General features: G+C 38.3%; 1 protein-coding gene across 3 annotated transcripts in view; it reads left to right on the top strand.

The window, feature by feature from the left end:
* Positions 1-21,255, top strand: part of MOCOS (molybdenum cofactor sulfurase) — a 209,275-nt gene that overhangs the window by 110,202 nt on the left and 77,818 nt on the right. For all 3 annotated transcript variants that reach the window (XR_004242053.1, XM_032119208.1, XM_032119218.1), the window contains exon 5: positions 11,560-11,636. Coding sequence is in view for 2 of the 3 variants with exons in the window: in XM_032119208.1 (XP_031975099.1) it covers positions 11,560-11,636 (77 nt within the window). In the remaining variant the exon portion in view is untranslated. The remainder of the gene's footprint in view (positions 1-11,559; positions 11,637-21,255) is intronic.

The raw sequence follows: 21,255 nt of genomic DNA, 5'->3' as shown, positions 1-21,255 counted from the left end.
CACTTGCAACATCCAGTTGCAATAATTTCAGTTTTGATACTCTCCACACACTTTCAGCCATGAGTCACCCTCTCCTGACCTGTGTTTTTCATCAGTCCTTCTTAAAATCTGAGTCCAAGTACTCAGGTAGTTTTCAGACTTTTCCACCAGCTCTTTGCTTTTTGAATAACAATCATAATCCTTTTCTTTCTCTTTTTATTTATATTCCTTATTTTGTTATATTTATATGTTATTATATATCCTTAATATTTTCCATTGTTTGTAAATAAAGAATAGTTTACCCTTCAGTGTGATTTGTCTTGTCAGGGCTTGGCTCCTGGGAATTCTCACTTTATCCCTGTGTTTTCTATCTTTCCAACAGTAGCTTCCTTCCCTGAGCAGCACTGTTTCTGATTTCATGTCATCATTAATAAAAAGTGCTAAAATTGCACATAAGAGGTCTTTTTTTAGTGCAGGTTATTGCTGGAGACTTTCTCTAAAAGTTCATTTTCTTTATTTCTTTCATACTTTTGGGATGCAAATTCCATATATTTTTTAACCTCAACTTCAAGTAATTTTAAGTCTCCTCTTTATCTAAGTATTTGATGATTTCAGTTCAGTTTTCCGGGCCAAGTAACTTCATTAATGTCTCATTTTTCCCCAGTCACATTCAAAATCTCATTTGAGGTTGCTTATCCGTCTGTGACACATAAACTTGTAGTTCATCTGACCAGGGTTTCAATCAGTCAAAGTCTTCCATTATGTATTGTATAACTGTTGGTAAAAGCAATTTTTCAGGTAACTATTTTATTTGTAGCAGGTTTTGTTTGGGTTTGGCCCTGATATTAAGTAATAATTGAACCTGACCATTTCTGTTATCTTGGTTTTGCTTGAAGAAAAGTTAATATATTTATTTCTATGAGAGTGATAGAAAAGTATCTGTTGGACCCAAAAACTTTTTTTTCCTCCATGGCTATATAGCCTATAGCAGAATCTCAGCAACTAGTCCTTCTTGTTTTGAACATCTCACCAAAGACATTTCAATTCAAAATATTTCTGTTTTCTTCACCACTGTCTCTCCTATATTTATGTGTTTTCTTCAGCATGATTTCTGTTTGTGATTTTTCTACCACATACTAATAAGGTAGTGTCCTAGAGTGGCTCTAATCCTTCCATTTTGTACCCCATGTACTTTGTCTTAGCATATAAACATCTCTGCTTTTTTCACCCACTCATTATCCTGTTTTCCGTTTGGGTGATAGCTGGGATGCTATTGCTTACATAATGAATGCTTCTATGAATATTAAGTTTTTTGTTTCTCTATTGATGCATGCACTCCTAACCATCTGCTGTTCCTTCACCCTGTTGTTTCCTCAGCTACATGACTCATGCTCTTCTCTGTCAAAGCCAGGGACAGGAGTCATCTCCCTGTGCGCCCTACTTCAAGCATCAGCAATGCCGAGTAATACGCCAGAACTTTCCTGATTCTAGAAGGAATTGTTAGTTAAGATGATCCTTTCTTCTGGATTAGGATGACTGGAAGACCTCCAAAACTTCCTTCAGTTACTGACCTTATCAATGCAGGTCCAGGACACCTTTGATTATATGAGCACATGAAATTCCTGGGGACTCCATCACTGCACTCCTGTTAAAGAGGCAAGGCAGTTGTATGGAAAGGGCTCTTGGCTTTCTGCAGTTTAAGGTGCAAACTACTTAAAACAGTGAGAAACTAGGAGTACTTGCTAATTCAGTATCGCTGCTGTGAATTCGATTTTCTGGAAATATGGTAGCTCTCAAAATCCAGTCCATGCTTGGAAAATCAATTAGAGTTGGTACGCGGAAAGAAAAGTTGCTTACTTCTTCAACTTCCCAGTCTTCATACACTGAGGTACCTGTTGACCTCACAGGGTAGCGTGAAGTATTAGTAAGCCTCACAACAATGCTGAAAAATAAAAAAATAAAAAATATTGGAAGAAATCTGCATATTATAGTCCCAAAGTGGAAAAATAGTTTGGTGGATCTTGCAGTAAACCAAATCATTACCAGGGTGCAGCTGATTTGGTGTAACAGACCTTACAATACAGTTTTTTTTTTTTTTCCAGCATGAAAGAGGTGCAGAAGCAGTAAGGGTTTTTCCTTGTGAAAGTCATAGTTGGTTGTATCCCCTAGGCATAAAAAGGCTACTTGTATGCCTTAGAATGTTTTATTAGCTGAAGTTTTCCTTGTATTTGTCTTGTCCCATTCTTCTTTGATGGTTTTACTGTTATCACAAAGGTCTCAACATGCAAACTAGCTAATAAGACCTTATTCTGAACCTTAGTTGTTTCATAGCAGGAATTTAATAATGCCAGTTCTGTCAAGCTGCCAGCCTTTCTGAATACACAGTGTTGTTTCTACATATATCATACATTAAACTGAATTTGGCTGCTTAGTACTCACTTGTTACTACTTGTAGTTGGTGTATGCCACCAGCTACAGTAGTTTCACATACATGCACGTTCACATCAGAAGTAAAAGACAAAAACACTGATAACATTTTATTCTTGCTGACACCTATGAAATATTAATTACATGCATGAAGACTTCTGAAATACACTTAACGCTCATTCCATTTTATAAAAATGAAAATTATTTCCTGCTTGTATTTTATCTGAGTTAATCCAGCATTGCCAAGTCCACCACTAAACCACGTCACTCAGTGCCACATCTACATCTTTTAAATATCAGGGATGGTGACTCCACCACTCCCCTGAGCAGCCTGTGCCAAAGCTTGACAACCCATTCCATGAAAAGATTTTTCCTAATATCCGATCTGAACTTCCTGTAGAGCAACTTGAGGCTGTTTCCTCTTGTCCTATCACTTGTTACTTGGGAGAAGAGACTGACCCCTACCTGGCCACAACCTCCTTTCAGATCAGTTGTAAAGAGCAATAAAGTTCCCCCCAAACCTTCTTTTCTCCAGGCTAAACAATCCCAGCTCACTCCCTGTTCTGCAGGGCAGCTTTCCAGCCACTCTGCCCCCAGCCTGTAGTTCTGCCTGGGTTTGTTGTGACCCAAGCACAGGACTCAGAGCTTAACCCTGTTAAATGTCATACAGTTGGTCTGTCCAGATCCCTCACATTCATGAGCACACTGTGGGCATCTTTCTTACTGACGGTAACAACATTTGAAGTCCTTTAAGTTAGTTTTTGTGTTGCCATGAAAGCAGAGCACGTGTTCCCGAAATGGTGGCTCAACACAAAGTGGTTTAACATGACGGTCCTAATTCACAGCTCCCAATGCATTCTGCTAATCTTGGGCATATATTGCCTCTGAAAATTACCTCTGGAAAGAATTTTTTTCTAGAGAAAGAAGCTTTTTGGATGACATCAGAGAAGTCTTTTCACACCCTCCCCCGCCTCCCCCCCACATACACACACACACGCACCCCAACTGAGGAAATAAAACACTCAGAAGTCTTGCTGAATTCACTTTTATCTGTAGTGGAAATGAAGTTTATGCAATGCAGCAATCCCTTCTTCAAGGCACAGACCTTTGTATAGAATGGAGATTACCCATTGGAAAGCACTCATAGGGATTTTTCTCCATTATCTGAGGATAAGTTACTGCTAACCTTATCTGAGGTCACTGATCTGGGGCTGCCTCACTGGCACACACGATTAGACAGTGGTATTTTTAGGTGTAGGTTTTTAAGACTGAATTCATGTTCAAGTTCCTTTCTTGTCTGCCAATTTTTAAACAGATATTTCAATTTTAGCAGTTAATTACAAAGTTATTCTTTATCCCCAAATGTACCTGTTTAAGGATGAAAGATTACATCTCAATCTTCATGAGGAAATAAATCTGTTTATACTGAACACAGAAAAATGATTACAGCTGGTCAGATTCTTGCCTGTGAAAAATTTACTTCCAGAATGTCTTTCATCCTTTCCTTCCTCCTAAGGAGAAAATCAAAGAAAGGGCTTTGAATTTTTATTAATGATTCATTACTCATAGCTGATCAGTGAACAGTTTATGCAAATACACTTTGCAAATTGCTCACTTTAACTATTACTTGGGGTTATATCTGGATATTACCTTCCCATGGGAAGCAGAGGTGTGAACATTTGGATTATTGATATATAATCATGGGAGTATAATGCATATCAAATGTTAAATACTCAGACAGATACAGAAATCATTTGCAATACGCTTGCTTGCACTGAATTGTGCCTTAATGGGGTTCTTGTTGACACTAATAAGTTACAAGTTAAGATGAGTGAGTATAAATTGCAAGTTAACTAGCTGATAGTTGAACATATTATTCTTTGAGAGTAGTTAACCAGCAGGCCTCATGTTCCTAAAGACTTAAATTTAATGTACCTCAAGGAAATATCCCTTTGTATGATGGAATTTAAAAGAGAAAGATTATTTTTGTTTGTCCCTGTCTGCCATAGCAATACAATGAAAATATATTGGCCCGTTTTGTGAGTTTGGAAGGGAACTTTTGGCCTGTGACATGCAGTGCATTGGTTGTTTTGTGACCAATGACTTCTAGTGGGGAAAAAAAAGTAGTTTTGTTATTATTTTGCTTTGGAGGGTCCTTGTAGGTGTTGGCAGGGGGAGTATGTTAACCCTGAGGTGTAATTTATTCATTGTTTCAGAGCTCTGAGGAGTTGATAATCTACAAAATCACAATGTGTCATTCAGACCAATTTGAGTAACAGGTTTAAGGATTGCTAATCTTTTCAGCGCAAATGGGGAAGATTTTTCTAGATATACATAGTGAGCAAAGTTACCAGCTAGGAGTTCATCAAATTGTACATAAGGGAGAGATGCACAGAGACATTTGAGAAATAAAAATGGATTCATTTATCAATTCAATTTTCTCCTCCACAAGTGGCTGGTTTTAGGGCACTGGATCTCCTTTTATTGTATGAGAAACAATCACTGTTCATGATTGTGTAATGTACCACTAACAGAGGTAAAAAGGAGTTGCTGAAGTGGTAAGAGTAGGTGTCTTATTCAGAGGTCTAGCATTTATTACTGCCCTCCTACCATTTAAATTCTTGGCTTACTGTAGTATGCTCCTGTGCACATAATTACACAAATGTTAGATTATTATGAAAGAATAGTTTAATGGTAGCATATGTGTCTGTTCCAACAGGCTATCTCCTAATTTTATTTACTTGCTTCAATGGCTTTCACTGTGGGAAACAGAGATTTAGTCAAAATGGAATGTGTACCTGAGGTTAGTCATCTGTGGATCATATTCTGTTCCAAAGATCTTACTAGTAGAGGATCAAAAAGCCCACAGACAAATGCTTGGTCTTGGGAGATGCTGCCTTAAAGTTCAGCTGTTGGTGTCAATGTGACGAGGATTTTCCCCGGTTAAGAAAGTGACTAATACAGTCAACTAGCTAATTGCTAAAAATGAAGAGTATCACCTGTGGGAGACAAAGCCAGACAAAGGGAATCATGTCCTCTGGTGACGCACAAACACCCTGGAAAACTACCTTAGAACTTTGTCTCAGGAGGAGTTGATAAAAGTTCTAAAGAGCAGAGCAGGGCCCTAAAGGTTTTGTAGCCTAGTAATGATATATTTTGAGTTAAAGAAAAGCAAAACAAATAGAACTCCTTCTGCAAATGTTGGGTTTTGATGTTGGAAAGCAGTGAGACCAATTAAAATCTGTTCCCCTGCTAATATCAGAAATGGCAATTACTAACCTAAGAACGTGAATATGATTGAGAACAGTCTGTTTCTACAGCCATGAGCTTGATACTGTATACCCTTGTTGCTATTGTAATTCCAGAAAATGTCACTTTAGAATAAATAAGAAAATGTATAAAATGTAAAAATTGAATTTGCCAGGACAGATGTTTCATGTGGTGGTGATATGGAGTATCTCTAAGAGCTGAAAAATAGGATCTGAATGAACTACTTTTAAATGCATACCAAGAACCTCTCTGTATTGTTGTACTTTTTAATTAGATGAAAATAAATGAATTGAAAAGATGAAAGGAACTCATGTAACATCTCACTTCAAAGGGCAGCTCCACTCTTGAGGAGTGTTTAAAAAAAAGAAAAAAAAAAGAAGAAAAGCAGCTTATTCAAGAAATATGCATTCTCTGTGGATTTGGTTTCTCTTTTACCTGCTTTAGAAACTCAGGAATGTCTTCTGTTCATTTGACCTAAATGGAGTCATTACCCCAGTGTAAGGGAGAGTGGCAACTGGCTGACGGTGATGTTCGCCATGCGCTCCTTCGCTACAATTTGCATTGACTCAACAATGCTCACAAATGAGCAGAATTATTTTTGACCTTGTGATGGGATTTTTATCAAAGTTTCAGTGCTCTGGCCTCTGTTCTGGATAGATACTGCACATGTGGAAATGTTCCTTAGCTGCTTCCCAAGGTGAGAACTAGAACACCAACTACCTCAAGTGTATACATATCAGTGCATGCAGCCTGGGAAACAGACAGGATGAACTGGAGCTCCATGCCTGGTCAGAAAGATATGATAGCGTAGGAATAACTTACACATGGTGGGACAACTGGCCTGAGTGAAGGATTGTGATAGGTAGTTAAAGGCTTTTTTGTAAACACAGGCAGGGAAGAAGAGGAGGAGGGGTCACACGAGTTAAAGACAACCTTCAGTGTACAGAAGTCAAATAGAGTGATTATGGAAGCCTTATCTAATGCCTCTGGCTCAAGATCACAGGGGTCGTCTCCAAGGAGGATCTTACAGGAGGCATCTGCTGCTGACCTCCAAACCAAGACCAATGAGGCAATATTTGGGTCAACTAAGCAAGCTTCAAATCACCAAGAACCCTGTTCTTATGGGTGACTTCAACCACCCAAACATTTATTGGAAGAACAAACAATAGCTAACATACCATCTATCAAGTTTTGGAAACGTGTGGAGAGCTGCTTCCTTATGTTAGCTGTGCCAGCCAGGAAAGAGGCACTGCTGGATTTGCTACATTCAAACCAAGAAAACCTGCTTTCGTTTCGATCTCGGTTAGAGATGGCCTTGGCTGCAGTGATCACAATATTGTGGAGTTTGGGATCCTGCTGAGCATGCTGAAGGTGGCTAGTAAGACAAAGGTTTTAGATTTTAGAAGGAAAACCTTATCACCATATTCCAGTATTTAAAGGGTGGCTAGAAAGAAGATGGAAACTCTCTTTTTTTCCAAGGAGGCATATGGGAAATATGGGGAGTAAGGGTACAAGTTACTCCTGAGAAAATTCTGACTGGACATTCCTGATGGAAACAATCAGCCACTGGAATAATCTCCTCAGGCAAGTGGCAGATTCCCCAGCATTGCACACTTTTAAGATTCAGCTGCACAAGATGTTGTGCCATCTTGTCTAGACCATGTTTTTTCCAAGAAAGGTTGGACCAGATAATTCTTGAGGTTCCCTCAAGAACCTGTTATTCTATGAGTCTGTGATTCTATGCACAGATAAAATGTCTCTATGTCTGGATTTACTTTATCTGGACAAATGAATTGAAAAAAAAAACCAAAACCAAAAAAAATCCCTCAAACAACTCAACCACTCATCTACCTGCTAAACAAGTCAGCATTCCCAATCCAGCAGCGGATGCTTCCACCCAAAATACCTAAAAGCCATGCCTTGTATACTTTTTATATGCAGAATAGCTTTTATTATGCCAGATATTTCGTCACCTCAGCATTGGTTGATTGTCTTGAGGGAATTTCTGGACTCTTGACTTAAGTCAGTGCTGTCCTACTCCAGGGTAGTATTTTTGCCTTCCACCAAATTTTCCTCTAAATCCTCTTTTCTAACATGAAGGGGTTTTTAGCCCTTCAGCACTTTATTTCCAATCACATCTGCCCAGGCCAGAATTCTTGTCATCATATTTCTGTGTAAAGGTGACTTGGCTAAGGGCAGGATGAATTGAAACTGCCCAAGATGTCACAGTTTCCTTCTGTGTTTCAGTTGCCCTGAAGTGTGAGATGGTAACTTTGGAAAATAGCATTTGTATGCAGAAGTGTAACAGACAAGTGTCACAACAAGCAGTTGATTGTTTCAAAGAAAAACTAGCCCATCTCCATCCCTAGGAAGATCCCAAAGGCAGGACTGCTCACTGTAAAGCAATAGTTTTCTCTTGTGACTCAAAAATTTTTGCTTCTAGAAGCAGAGTTTGTGTGTGACTTGGAGAGGGAGAACAGCTCATCAGCTTCATAACTCCTGGATAGATTTTAGGCAAGCTGCTCTGTTCTTTGTTATGTCACGAATTGCTTAGCCAGTTTGTTAGATAGCAATTGGATGTGAAATGCTATTAGCACTTCACAAACACAATCAGCTAAGCAACTGAGCTCATCCCAGACCTGATTAAGTGAGATCAATTATAATAAGAACTAGATAAAAGAGGTAAGCTTCTTGTTTCTTGGGTTGGTATTCTGCCGTATTAGCCTTTGTAAGTATCCTTTATACATCATCAGCTGCAAAATCTTGATTACTTCAGGAAGTGGCTTCTAGACCAGCATTCAAATGAACTTCATCCTCAGCTGATTATTCTAACACTGCAACTGCCACTGAGTTTATTTGAAGCATCAAAAAAATAAGCCATTGAAGCCAATGTTTTGCAATTCAAAAAGCATGTTTCCTCTCAATCTTAAATACTGTTAAATATTCTGAAAGAGAGCTCTTTGTGTCCCAAGAAGGGAATAGCTGCCCTTCATAGCATCGTGTTTTGCCATGGCACTATTGCTATAGCACTTTAGACTTAATTTCCTAGATACCAGAAATTATACATGATTCCTGAAAATCTTCACATGAAGTTGCACACCAAGTGTTCACAAAATCTGAAGAATATATGTGAGAGTCAAGTGCACCAGAAGTAGTGTAAATATACATTTTATAGCAATACCACAATATTCATGCTTTGTTAATCAGAATTGGAAAGCTGCTAATGTAGGAATAGAGGGGGCCATATGAACAAACAAAATACAAGAGAGGAATGTTGCAAAACAGTCCATGTCTAAATTGTAGAAAGAGAGACTTGCCCATCTCTTTGAGCAGATATTTTTAGCATTATTTTCATCTCTTTTGTGGCTTCTGGTTCTTGCCATGGAGCTGCCAGGAGGTAATTTTTTTGTGATACAGAGAGATTAAATGCAGGATGCATATCATGCCGCTACAGTTGTGCTGTTCTGGAGCATAAGGTTTGACCAAAGCCCACAACTCTTTTTTTTAATTTGAATGAAGATTCCTGAGCTCTGAACTATTTTCATAAAAATATTTAAGATCTTAGAAGAGTGACATGGTCCATACGTCTTTCCTATTGTGTAGCATTGGATGTACTCAGTTGTCTGCTTAGTTAATAATCATATCTGATAAACAGAAATACAATTTTTGCCTTCCCTTTTACATTGAGTAAGACTCACATGTCTTTGGCGATCTAGGCTGGCACCTTTGTTGCCCTTTCAAGTGCTTTCTACTATGATAGTGATAAAGTTGTTGTTAGGGGTTGTGCAGTCTCATTGACGGGCTCAGTGCCAGTGCCTCTGCTCTGGTCCAGTTCCCAGTGTTTTGTTTGCTTTGCTGGCCATTGTGAGTAACTGAGCAGAGCAGATCAGTTCCCCCTCACGGATGCTCTCTGTAATCTCTCCTTGGCAGACATATGGGACCACTGTGACCTTTTCTGCATCCAGTGTAAGTTTTTAATGTTTTTCTGTATTCAATTCCAAAACAACTGTTAGCCTCTGCCTTATCTTTTCTTCCCCATCCTCCCACATCTTTTATGGCTTTTTGGATAGAGTAGTGCTTCCCTCAGATACTGGTCCACAGATCTCTGTGAAAATATTCCTGGGGTTAGGTCTCTTTCAAATCACAAATGGCCATTTTACATATCATCACTGACAACCAGCAAGATTTCTTCCCTAAAGTTCAAGATCAATTATTAATAATTACTAGGCAAGATTCAGAAATTTCTAGGACAGATTCTTTGGCCTATTCTACATTAAAATATGTGAACATGAGTGGTCTCTTTTGGGCCATTCATATTTGTAGCAGTCCACCACTTTTCTCTTATCACTTGGTTTATAATTATTTGCTGCCTCTATCTTCTTTCATTGCAGCTTAACATATTATCATATATACACAGTACTCTTGCATTTTTCTTTTGTGTGGACCTTTACCAAATATTTTTGGAAGGTTAATATGTCCTTCACCTGATGGTGTCACTTGCAGTGTTTAAAAGATTTGATAACTATAGAAAAATAAAATAGGAAGTAAAAAAATTATTATAGAAATGAGAGCTATTATGATATTCTATCAATGTTTATTTTATTAAAGAAAAAACATTTGATATCTGACATTTTCAAACTTTGAGCCTTTTCACAATACATACTTAATTGTGGCACCAAAAGCTTTTAACATGCATTATGAAAGACTATGCATACAGGAAAAAAAGTAATCCCCTATTTTGTGGTCTTAAACATGTATGTAAAGTGTTTTTGCCCAGGAGTGCATGTCTTATGCTCCACCTTGTCCACTAATTCTTCAATGTAGATATCATCTGACCTTTCTGAGAAAGATCCAAGGAGCACGAGGTCCCTGTGGGGGTCTTGTCCTCATGGTCGGAATTTAATTTTGAGCTTGAACCATGAGATTTGGGATGGGTTCATTTCCAGCATTAACTGTTACCGTTTTGGACATAGCTCCTTCCTCAGAGACTTGCTGTGACCCCAGGTTTAGCCTTGCAAAGTATTGAGTCCTGTTCAGTCCATCAGTAGCATTATTCTGCATTCTTCTTTGTGATGAAGAAAAATGAATGATCACTCCTTAAAACTTCTCTTGGACTGTAGTGCACACACAGCCTAAATTAAACATATTTTGGGCTTCCCTGGTGTCCCTTCTGGTCCCTTGAATGCTTTTGTGCATCAATTCCTGAATACATTCTCACCTTGGAGCTTCACCTTCTCCTGTTGGACTGTGGTAGTAGTTTGGTAGTAGTAGCTGCAGTAGTTCATAAAATCCAGCGGTTTTGTTTCTATTTGATGTTTCCTTTAAAAGATGCTGGTAGGGGATGCACCTCTTCCCCCATCCTTGTATAGTGCTCTCGTTGCAGGTCAGTTAAAAATTAATTTCCTGGAGAAGCACACAGAGGGAGATTTGTTAGTGATCTCTTTGTCTGATTCCTCTTTGCACCAGATTACTGGAGTCTTCTAACACAACTCCATTAGGTGTAATTACATCAGGGGGTAGGGGGATACACACAAGTCTCCACCTGTCTTCTCACCTATTCCCTAATCTCTCAGAAGGTAACTTAGGACCTTAACATAACTGTTAACCATTACTTTAATGTAGGTTAGTACATAGTTACTCTATGTAGGAGAAATTATACCTTTCTATGTGCAAGCAACTGTTTATGTGAACCTCTATTGCTTTGGGGAACATATTTTCACTTCACGGGACACTACAAGACTGGGGCATGAATCCCTAAGGGAAGAGTTCCCACTCTGCAAGTTAGATTCACTGAAAATAAAAATAGTAACTCTTAAAATAGATTTAAAATCTGTACCTTAGCTGCATGTTGTATTTACTGTGCTCATTTGTTCCATTCTTTAGGTTTGAAGATGGTACAGTCTCTTTTCTTGATATCATTGCTCTGAAACATGGATTTGATGTTCTGGAAAAACTCACAGGTCAGTTAATATAACTCTAATACTGAAGCCTGAAGATTTATGCTCAGGGTACAGGTCTGGTCATATTTCTTATGTGTCTAGCTTAATTTCCCTTTGTAGTTTTACTATCCACGTTCATCGTTGTGAAGATGAGACTTCAGTGTAACTGGCTTATTCATGTTGGATTAGTCCAGCCTGGTTTGAAAGAAAAAAAGGGTCCAGACTCTTCTGGATATGCAAGTCTTGAGTACATGGAGCACTTTTTGTCTGCCTCACGCTCACAAAGATGCAATAGGAAAATAACACTAGAAAGTAGCTGAGTGACTCACACTGAGTCAACCTTTAAAGCCCTTGACGTGGAGCCAACACTAAAGTCCCAAATAAAACTTGAAGCTGATGTTCTGGCCAGAGCCTGTATGTGAAGAGTGACACTCATGTACCGTGTTTACTCCAGGATAGACTGCTGCTTTTTTGGCTCAGCAACCCAAAAGCACAATCTCTCTTGTGTTTGCTGCCATGGGTCAGGGATTCTCCTGAAAAGAGCAGGAGATGACACCAGTCCAGGGAAGCGTGCTCCACTGGCTGTGCATACTAGACTGAGGGGAACACTCAGCCCTGAACCTGAATAAAGTGGATATCCGTGGATGACAGGGTAGAAGAGAAGCATGAAAAAATAGTATGTTGAGATCTGTCAGTTGTCAAAAATGTGAATTGGCTTTGAATTTTCATATTTACAATCCTTCCATTAAAAATGTAAATCAAAAATTTAGGAATATTTATATTTTCAATTAATTTTTTTTTTCACACTGCTAAAATATAGAAAGATAAAGAAAGACAAGAAAACATAGACCAAATGAGAAAACAAGAAGAAGCCTATATGGAGAAGAAAATTGAAAAATTAAATAAAAAATGGTTTTGACAAATAGTGGAATTTTAAAACTTCAGCGCTTGTGGTGTAGTCTAGGTACTTTAGTGGTCTGTAGTCAAATTCAGGAGTGCCACACTGAAAAGCAAAAGTGCCAGCACTGCCTATTTACAGATATAGAAACCAGAGAAATCCATAGTGGAAGAAAAAATGGAATTTTCTGAAGGATTTTAATCACCACATGATCCAAGGATTTTCCATAAAGTTGGGCTAGTCCTAGACCATTATACATGGCCAAAGATAAATTAAGCTTGTGTTCCAGATAAGTAGGAACTTTTAACATCCTCCTGCTAAAACTTTTGTGATTATGCTTACATTTATGTGTGTGTAAGTAGAAAAATTTCCATGTGATGTGTTTTTGTTAATTAGATTTTAATCATACAGAAGAGATATGAAACAAGCCACTCAAAGTTGATAGTAGCACATGGCACAACTACAGTTATGTTCAGATTTTTCCATCATAAAATGCATTTTGTGGGCCCATGTTTCAAAGCTGATGTGAAGGGTAGCTCAGCCCTGTCAGGTCTCTTGGCCCTTCTGTGCAGGCTGTGAGACGAAGGCTGTGGGGGCCTTCAATTTGTGTAGGCATTGAATATATCTGTGCCTGGCAAGACTGATGCAACAAGAGATTCAGGGCTTTGCAGTTGCCGTCTTCGTCTCACCATCCTTTTGTCCCCTGAACATCATTGACAACATGGAGTTTTGCAGGTTATTTAATTTCTGTCAAAGGCTCAGCATTCCTTTTGAACAGAGATTATTAGCATTTGGGTGTATAGAACAAAGCCACTGCATGCTGTAGAAGCATTTCCTAATCCAGAAGGACTGCAGATTTGTTTTAAGCCTCTTTATGCATATTTCTTCCACTTCAACTGTCAGAGTTTTCAGTGGCAAAATGCACTGTCAAATGTGAATCACTTTTGAATCTCACTTTGCTGTAGCTACTGGAGCACTTGCTTTGCACTCCCCAAACACAAAAAATTATTCTCATTCTGGGTTGGAAATAGCCTGGAGTAGAAACAGGCAAAAACCCAAAGTATTGTTGTTATTAATCATGTCCTAATGTGTAATAAAAGCACTGCTGAAGTTCTTAGGGGATGTGCTGTAGCTGGATTATTCTGGTGTAATTATTGAAGATGGGGAGGGAAATCACTAATGGAAGGTAACTCAGAGTTTCAGTGTTAGTCAGTGTTGTGAAACATACCGATCAGTTTCTGACTCTGATATCATCTGAATAAATCCTTGACCTGTCTCAGCTTCCATTTAGAACAAGGCACATTTCCTGCCAGAATTGCATAATTATGTGCATGTGTATTTAAACCATTCCCAGAGGTCTTGCATCTATATGATTTTTAAACTTATGGTTTATGATATGTATTTTTGTTAGTAAATTTTATTCTGCTTTAAAAATGAAACTAAGGCACATCACTTGCTCCTTATTGTTATAAGGTTTACTTTGATTATAATGTCTGTTCAAGAAACATTAATTCACTTCAGAAGAAAATATAATATATATGGGAAGAAATTTTAAAATGCAGGCTGTCTCCTAAGTATGATGAATTGAAAATTGTTTTTAAATTTACCAGATGCTTGATAGGTTGTTGGAGAGTAAAGGTTATATTGACTTTCATAAAGACAATTGTACCACAAAACAACCAAAGCAAAATGTAGTTCAGGATGTTAAATGGTGATGCTAACTTAGTTTTTTAACTTGGTCTTTGGAACTTTTGTTGTGTTTTGCCCTGGTACAGCAAGGACTGGTTGCAGTCAGTTATGGGATGTTTGTCAGCCTGCATTTAATGGTACTGCAAAGATTCTCAGTGTTGTGTTTAAACACTTAAGATCATGCAAGTCATCCAGTTTAGGGGCCAGGAAAAAAAAAAAAAAAGTTCTCTTACATAAGATTGTCAGGGATTAGTGGGATTTCTTTTGTGTGGAGGTTGTTACATCATCCTGCTGTTGTCTGATCACATCACCTAAACATGCACCATGGGTGTGATGCTTTCATCCTTAGTTACTGCTTTCATCCTTAGTGCTCCTTTCATTCATACTTTTAATGGATTTGGGGGTTCACTAATGTGAACACCAACTGTACAGTCTAAATTTCTTGCAAGTGTGCCTTTCTTTCTACATGTGGTATTATATAAAAAGGTAGTTTTCCAGGCTTATATCAGATGGCTGCTGTAAAACTAAGCTGTGACCTACTGATGAATCAGAACCTCTACAGAGGAATTACCTGCACTTGTTCCCTTTCAGATTTGCAACATGACATTGTGCTTCACTGTGAGTACCTCATCTGTGTGGACACTTTGCTGAATGCTTCCATTGAAGTCAATGGGGCCACGAAAAGAAGTCTAATAGCTCAGGAGCTAGGCGAGGAATTGGGAGACTTGAGTTCCTTTCCTTGGCCACAAAATTTACTTGACATTTATTAAATCATGTAAATACTAATATTAAGGGGAACAAGGAGTTAGGTAACTGAATATGTTTTCAGATCTGTGTTTAACCTCTGGATGGCATTTACCTTATCTTGTTGTCAACACTGATGCCTGAGGTACCATTTTGATTCCCGTTGAAATCAGTGGAACAGACAGTGACTTCACCAGCCTGATCCCTCTGAATTTTTAGAAATTTAGGATGAGAGGAGGTATAGCCAGCAGTAGCAGCTCTTTTCTTTGTCTATTAAAGGAGCTTAGATGATTACCTTAGTGTGGTATAGGACATTTCTTTAATTTTATATAACTTTCCTGCTAATGATCCCTGTGGGACTAGAAAGATGAACTGCCACATTAGTTAAGGTGGAAATAGTGTTTTGGGATTTTTTTGCTTCACTTAAATCTGCAGCTTCTTTTGAGCCGGGCAGGTTCTACATTTCCTGTGGCTGAAATAAACCAGTAAAGCATAACAGGAAATGTTCTGCAAGAACCCTGAGGAGCATGAAGTTTTCTATTTGTGAAACCTTTATCTGTCCATTACTCTAGCAATGATTTCTGATTTCCAATATATATTTCATGCTTCAAATCCAGGTTTATTCAGGTAGATGTTGCTTTCTCTGAGGGGGAAAGGCTCACAGTCTGACAGCAAACTATCCTGCAAAGGCAAAAAAAAATTCTGTCTCCAGGGTGAAAATGTGCCTGTTATGGTAAAAAAAGATGTCTTATATAAAGAACTTGTGTGTACAGCTGATTTCAGAAGTCCGTGGTGGTTTTCATTTTCAAATGACTGGTTACAGCAGATTAGGAGGAAAGAAAGCTCAGTTGGTTCTTTTGGGTCAAAAGAAGCCATTGTTGGGACTGTGGTTAATTTATTAGGAAGAACAGGCTCAATTTAGTACACATTTACTAATGGCTATGGATGAAATTAAAACAATTACAGAGGCAGTATTACAAAATGAGCAAGGAGATGAGGCAGTTTTGTGCAACTGCCTGGAAATACAGCCAAGCATATACAATGTGTTTAGAAGGCAAGTTTGGATTAATGAATGGGGCTACTTTTTTTACTGTAGATACAGAAACTGTTCCCAGTTCTGCCTAAGGTAGCATGGTAAAATCCATCACTTCCCAGAAATAAAGGGGGAGAGATTGTTGTACCCTCCATTGAGAGACAAAGTCTGTAAGACCAAGTGTTCAATAAAGGCCATAGGAATATTAACAGCAGTCACGGGTAATGGAACTCAGATGTACTCATTCCTACAATGATGCAGCATTGCCTACATATGGCCAAAGGATGTCTTGGAGAAGAAGTACTTTCTGTCTGTAATAACTTTTTCCCAAGATCATTTTCTGTGTCAGATATAGTTAGGACCTGAAAGACTTGTCATTTTCATTACAAAGTTGTCATTATCACTGCTAAGATACAAAGTCCTATGAAACCATCTTTTTCAAAGGAGAACAGAAATGACAGCTTTTAGACTTGGGGGCAGACCTTCCAAAGACTTTTTGATGCCTCAAGTGATTGATTAGGTGAGGGATCTTGTTATTCTTAGAATATCCTTTTGAAATGGGAAGAAAAAAATCTTGTTCAGCTGTATTCTTAAAACCCGCATATGAAATATTCCAGAATTGTCTCTGTATAGTTACAACTAAAACCTGGAAGGAAAATAGCAAATAAAATTACACATAAATTAATTCCATTACATTTTAAACAGTGTCATGTATTGCTAATTATTTTTTGCTGCATCTTGATATACTAACTAGGAAATAAAATGTTACCTAGTGGATACTAATTTCCTTTACTGATAAGGTGAACAATTTTCTTATTAACATGCGCCTGGAAAATGAACCTTGACATGGTGGTGAAATAATTCAGTTTTCTGAAAAACTGGAGCGCATTGGGGTTAGAGAAGGGATCAGTGTTTTGGCATTTGTGGAAGAGGTCTGGCTTGTGTTAGGAGTGCTCACTTAAGCCATCCCCCAGAGATCTCAGGGTCCCACTCTACTGGCTACCATGGCAAAGATTACCTTATTTCATTTAGTACATTTTTAATTTCCTAGCTAACTGGATCCAGCTGTTTCAGCCCTTCATGCAACACAGAGATTTTATGCTAAATCCAAAGGGGCTAAATTAAAGTGAAATGAAATTTACATATCGTGTAAAACTCGACTTGTTCAGCAGATCCAGATTATATGGTGCTAATCACAAACACTAGACAGAGTAAATCCTCTTGAAGTCACCCTGGGGTTAAGTCAAATGCTTTACACTCTTTGACACATACCCATGAAATATGTAATCAAGTCTGTTTGACGTCCTCTCCTAATTATGTGTGTGTATTTTAAGCAGATGCTTTTCCAGCTGATCTGCGCCTTTTGAGATTTTTTTTTCATTATTAATCAGAAAATCATGCTGTATGTTAACGGCAAGTGCCAATTATGAGAAACTAATATTAGTTTCTTTGCTTAGAAGCTGTGCTTTTGCAAATAAGACCATTGCCAAATAACATATAGATGTAAAGAAAATATAAGAACCTCTGAATGTTTTACATCAGGGGCACAATTATTCTAGCATGCATTGCACTATTTCAGCCTAAAACTAAAATTTACTTTTTCCATATAATAGTTTAAGAAGCTCTCTGTTGGAAGTAGGAAGGACTGCTTGTTTTCACAAAAGTTATTATTTAAATGATAAAAACATTTTTCCCAAAGACTCTAGCCTCATAACTTCTGTCAAGAATGTTAATATATAAGCTTACTTATATATTTTATAACTTTTCTGAGTCTCATTACTCAGTGAGATAATATCAGGAGACAAATTTAACTAAGTTGGGAGTCACTGAGTTTTAAGTAAATGCCATTTGTATTGTGACTATGTAAAAGCAGTCTTCAAAAAGGACTAGTGACCTAGTTGGTTCTATCCTGCTCTTCAGCTGAAGGATGCAAACGTCCACTTTCATTTCACTGAAATTTCAAACTGAATATTTTCCCTTCAGTGTGTTTAGCAGAGACATCTACTGGCAAATTGTTCACTGGCATTCTCCTCCTCAGGTCCTACACTGCCATTTCTTACATCTCTGAAGCAGAGACTTGCTAACAGGGAAATGACTACTTTGAACCTTTTAGATGTGCTGCAGCATTCAATTTATTGTTTGGGAAGAAGTGTTAAGTAGTATATCAACAGATACAAAATCAATAAAGGCAAAATAAAATTTTCCTATTTTCTTGCTAATGTTACTTCCTCTTGAACTGCCAAGCTACTTTTAGCAGAAATGTGCCTATCAGAGAAAAGGAGTTTATGATCCATTATAGATGAACAGGACTAATTGCAAATCACGTAATAATTGTCGTCAGTCTCCATTGATTTTGATTCAGTCAATATAAAATGAAAAGAAGGAAATCACAGGATATAATTGGAAGAGCTGTTTTGCCTACAGGGATTGGTTTCGTGTCTACTGCTTGCACCACACTTGCAGTTTATTTTTTCAATTAAGGTCTGCCTCAGCTGTCACCTTTGCCCAGTTGTTAATGGCTCTCAATAGAGCCATGCTAGATATGGGTTCAGCTCTTGAGCACCACCTGCTCTAGTTCTGGTTTAAACAGTTAGAGGCTGTTCAAGTGGAATAAGACTCACACAAACAAAGCTACCAGAAAGTCCCCCTTGGGCTTAGGCCCTGCAGGAGCCCCTGGGAATACACCTGGGCCTCTTCTGCAGTCCAGCCTTGCTACCCCCCCAGGAGACACTCACATACCTTGGGGTGGGCATCACTTTGCAGAGGTGCAAAAGCAGAACTGAAAGGACACAGATGATTGATTGCATGGCCCCAACAAAAGATGTCTAAATATTTCAAAATTAGCCTTTGCATTTTTGGGTAACCTGTGGATTCAAGACACTAAGTAGCATCTCATCCTTCCAGTTGGAATGGGTGCATTTTCTCACAATCACTACTGGTAAAATATATTTAAAGGCCTTATCTGAGGCCTGCTCAGATAAGTGATTTTTTTCAGATTGGCTTCATTCAAGTAAAATATCCCTATTCTCTGAACCTACTGACCCTACTGAACCTACTTTGTGCATTTGTGTGCTACATTCCTACACACATTCATTTTACGTTACTCTAGGTTTATATGCATTTGTAATGACATTTCAGTTCTGTTATGCTTTCAGGACTCTGTGTGCACCTTGCCTAGTTCCAGATTTGAGATCCACACATCTGATCTTCCATATCACATCCCGTATTCCCCATTTTCATCCACATCCTAATTTCCACAAAAGGAAGAGTTTACTGGGCAAAGAAGCTCCATTTGTAAGCTGCTTTAATTGCAATTGTTGCAATTCTATGAGCTGGTAAAATATTTTTGGAAGATATCCTCTGCTCCTCCTTTTCCCTTTCCTTAGATATTTTCACAAGCAAACTAAGTTGAGTATTGTCACAAGGGCTGATGTGAACCATCTTTATGTTAGAAAGACTTTGCTACCATAACTACACTAGCAAAACCTTTAAGGCAAAAAAACCTATTTGCTTCTGAGTGTCCAGCAGCACAACACAGTATTTCAGTAATGATGTTCAAGCATTTGAACAGGCTGCTTAGGGAAGTTTTGGAATCACTGTCCCTGCAAGTATTCAAAAAATGCTTAGGTGTGGTGCTTAGGGATATGGTTTAGTAGTGGATTTGGCAGTGATGGGTTAATGGTTGGACTTGATCTTGGAGACCTTTTCCAACCTTAGTGATTCTATGATTCTATGATATAAACTGTCGTAGTTTATTGATGCTAGTGGAGACATGGTAGTTGATACCACCTGTCCCTAAATCTTTGGCTAAGATCATGGAGATGTTGCTTGAAAAGCTGTCATTTATAGGTGGGTTTGACAAATATCGTCAGAGTACAGACCCGTAACAATTGAGCTGGTTTCACTCCTTGGACATGGCTAGTTCACACCTTAAAAGAACTTCATCCCAGAAATTAAAGAGCTAGGCTGGGGATCAGAGCTGGTTTTATTTATAGAAATAAGTTTTCATAAATTTTGGCAACACTCTACAGTGGTATGATCTTCCTTCCATACTGTATAAAGAAAAATTGGAGCAAATTGATTCTAGGTGAGTGAATAAACAGCGTAGGATGGGTACTCACACAGATGTATTTGAGCCTGTTTTGGCAGGGAGGTGGAAGTCTGCTTTGAAAGGGTTTTTTTTTTCAATATAGTTCACATAAATACAACAATGATTTTTTTTCCTTCTTGTGACTATATGTTAAGCAGTGAAACTCAGTTTCTAATTAGTAGAGAGCCTGGGCCCAAGGGTCAGTAATTTACTTTCTAAAGTATACCAAAACTTTTTATTTGGGCAACTGAAAGCAACAGGCCAGTGCCTTTTCAGGGTGCTTCCAAGCACCTGCTTTTAATTTTTTACATTTATTTTTCCCTTTTCCCCCTCTTCACATTAGTGGAAGTTTTGTTGCAGTCATTTTTGTTGGATTTTGGAAACTGGTATCATCTCTATTCATGGAGATGTCTTCAACAATTTTTTCAACCTAGTTTCAATTGGAACAAGTGTCATTAGATTTTTTTGTTGTAATTTCTTTCTTCTCTACTGTTTTTATTGTCTGGTATAAGAAAATCTACTTCTTATTTCTATTTTCAGATAAGTAAGATCTTCTAGAGGGACATGAAACTCAGATTTTACTTAGTCTCTGGTTTGCACGATCTGCTAATTCACCATCATCACTGCCGATTAAGTGATTAAGAGGTTTCTGTTTCCAGACACCCCTCCCTCCCCCCCCCCCGCCCCCCCCCGCCCAAATCTTGGCCAGAGCTGATGCCTAGAGGCTGAGTAGTCAGTGTACCTACTTCTGAGCTCAGGCAGGTGGCAGCCCAACCTACTAACTGAAGTTTCATCCACCTCTGTCTCCATAAATAAAAATCACGAAATGCCGCGGCTGAATGCTTGAATTCACAATCCTCGTTAGGACTGTGGGTGCCAGTTTGCCACTTCTGTCTCCTTTTCTGTAGCCAGAGTGCTGTGTAGACTGACAGAGGCTTCTAAGCAGAGTCTTGAATTACATATCAGTAGAAGCTAAAAAAACATGAGTCAGGTCCAAAGGCAGTAGAGACATAAAGCGTCTGGTAATTTTATATTGACATGGTATGGGTGAAGAACAGAAGCTCCATGGACTATCTTGGAGAATAATATGGAAGATACTTAAGTGCCGCCCTATAAATCGCATGTTTCTTATAATCTAAAATGTGTCATGCAGTCCTGATTACCTCACCACACAAGTGCATCCAAA

The sequence above is a fragment of the Corvus moneduloides genome, chromosome 1, assembly GCF_009650955.1.
Source record: "Corvus moneduloides isolate bCorMon1 chromosome 1, bCorMon1.pri, whole genome shotgun sequence".
Taxonomy (NCBI): domain Eukaryota; kingdom Metazoa; phylum Chordata; class Aves; order Passeriformes; family Corvidae; genus Corvus; species Corvus moneduloides.
This window is presented reverse-complemented; position numbering and strand designations above follow the sequence as displayed.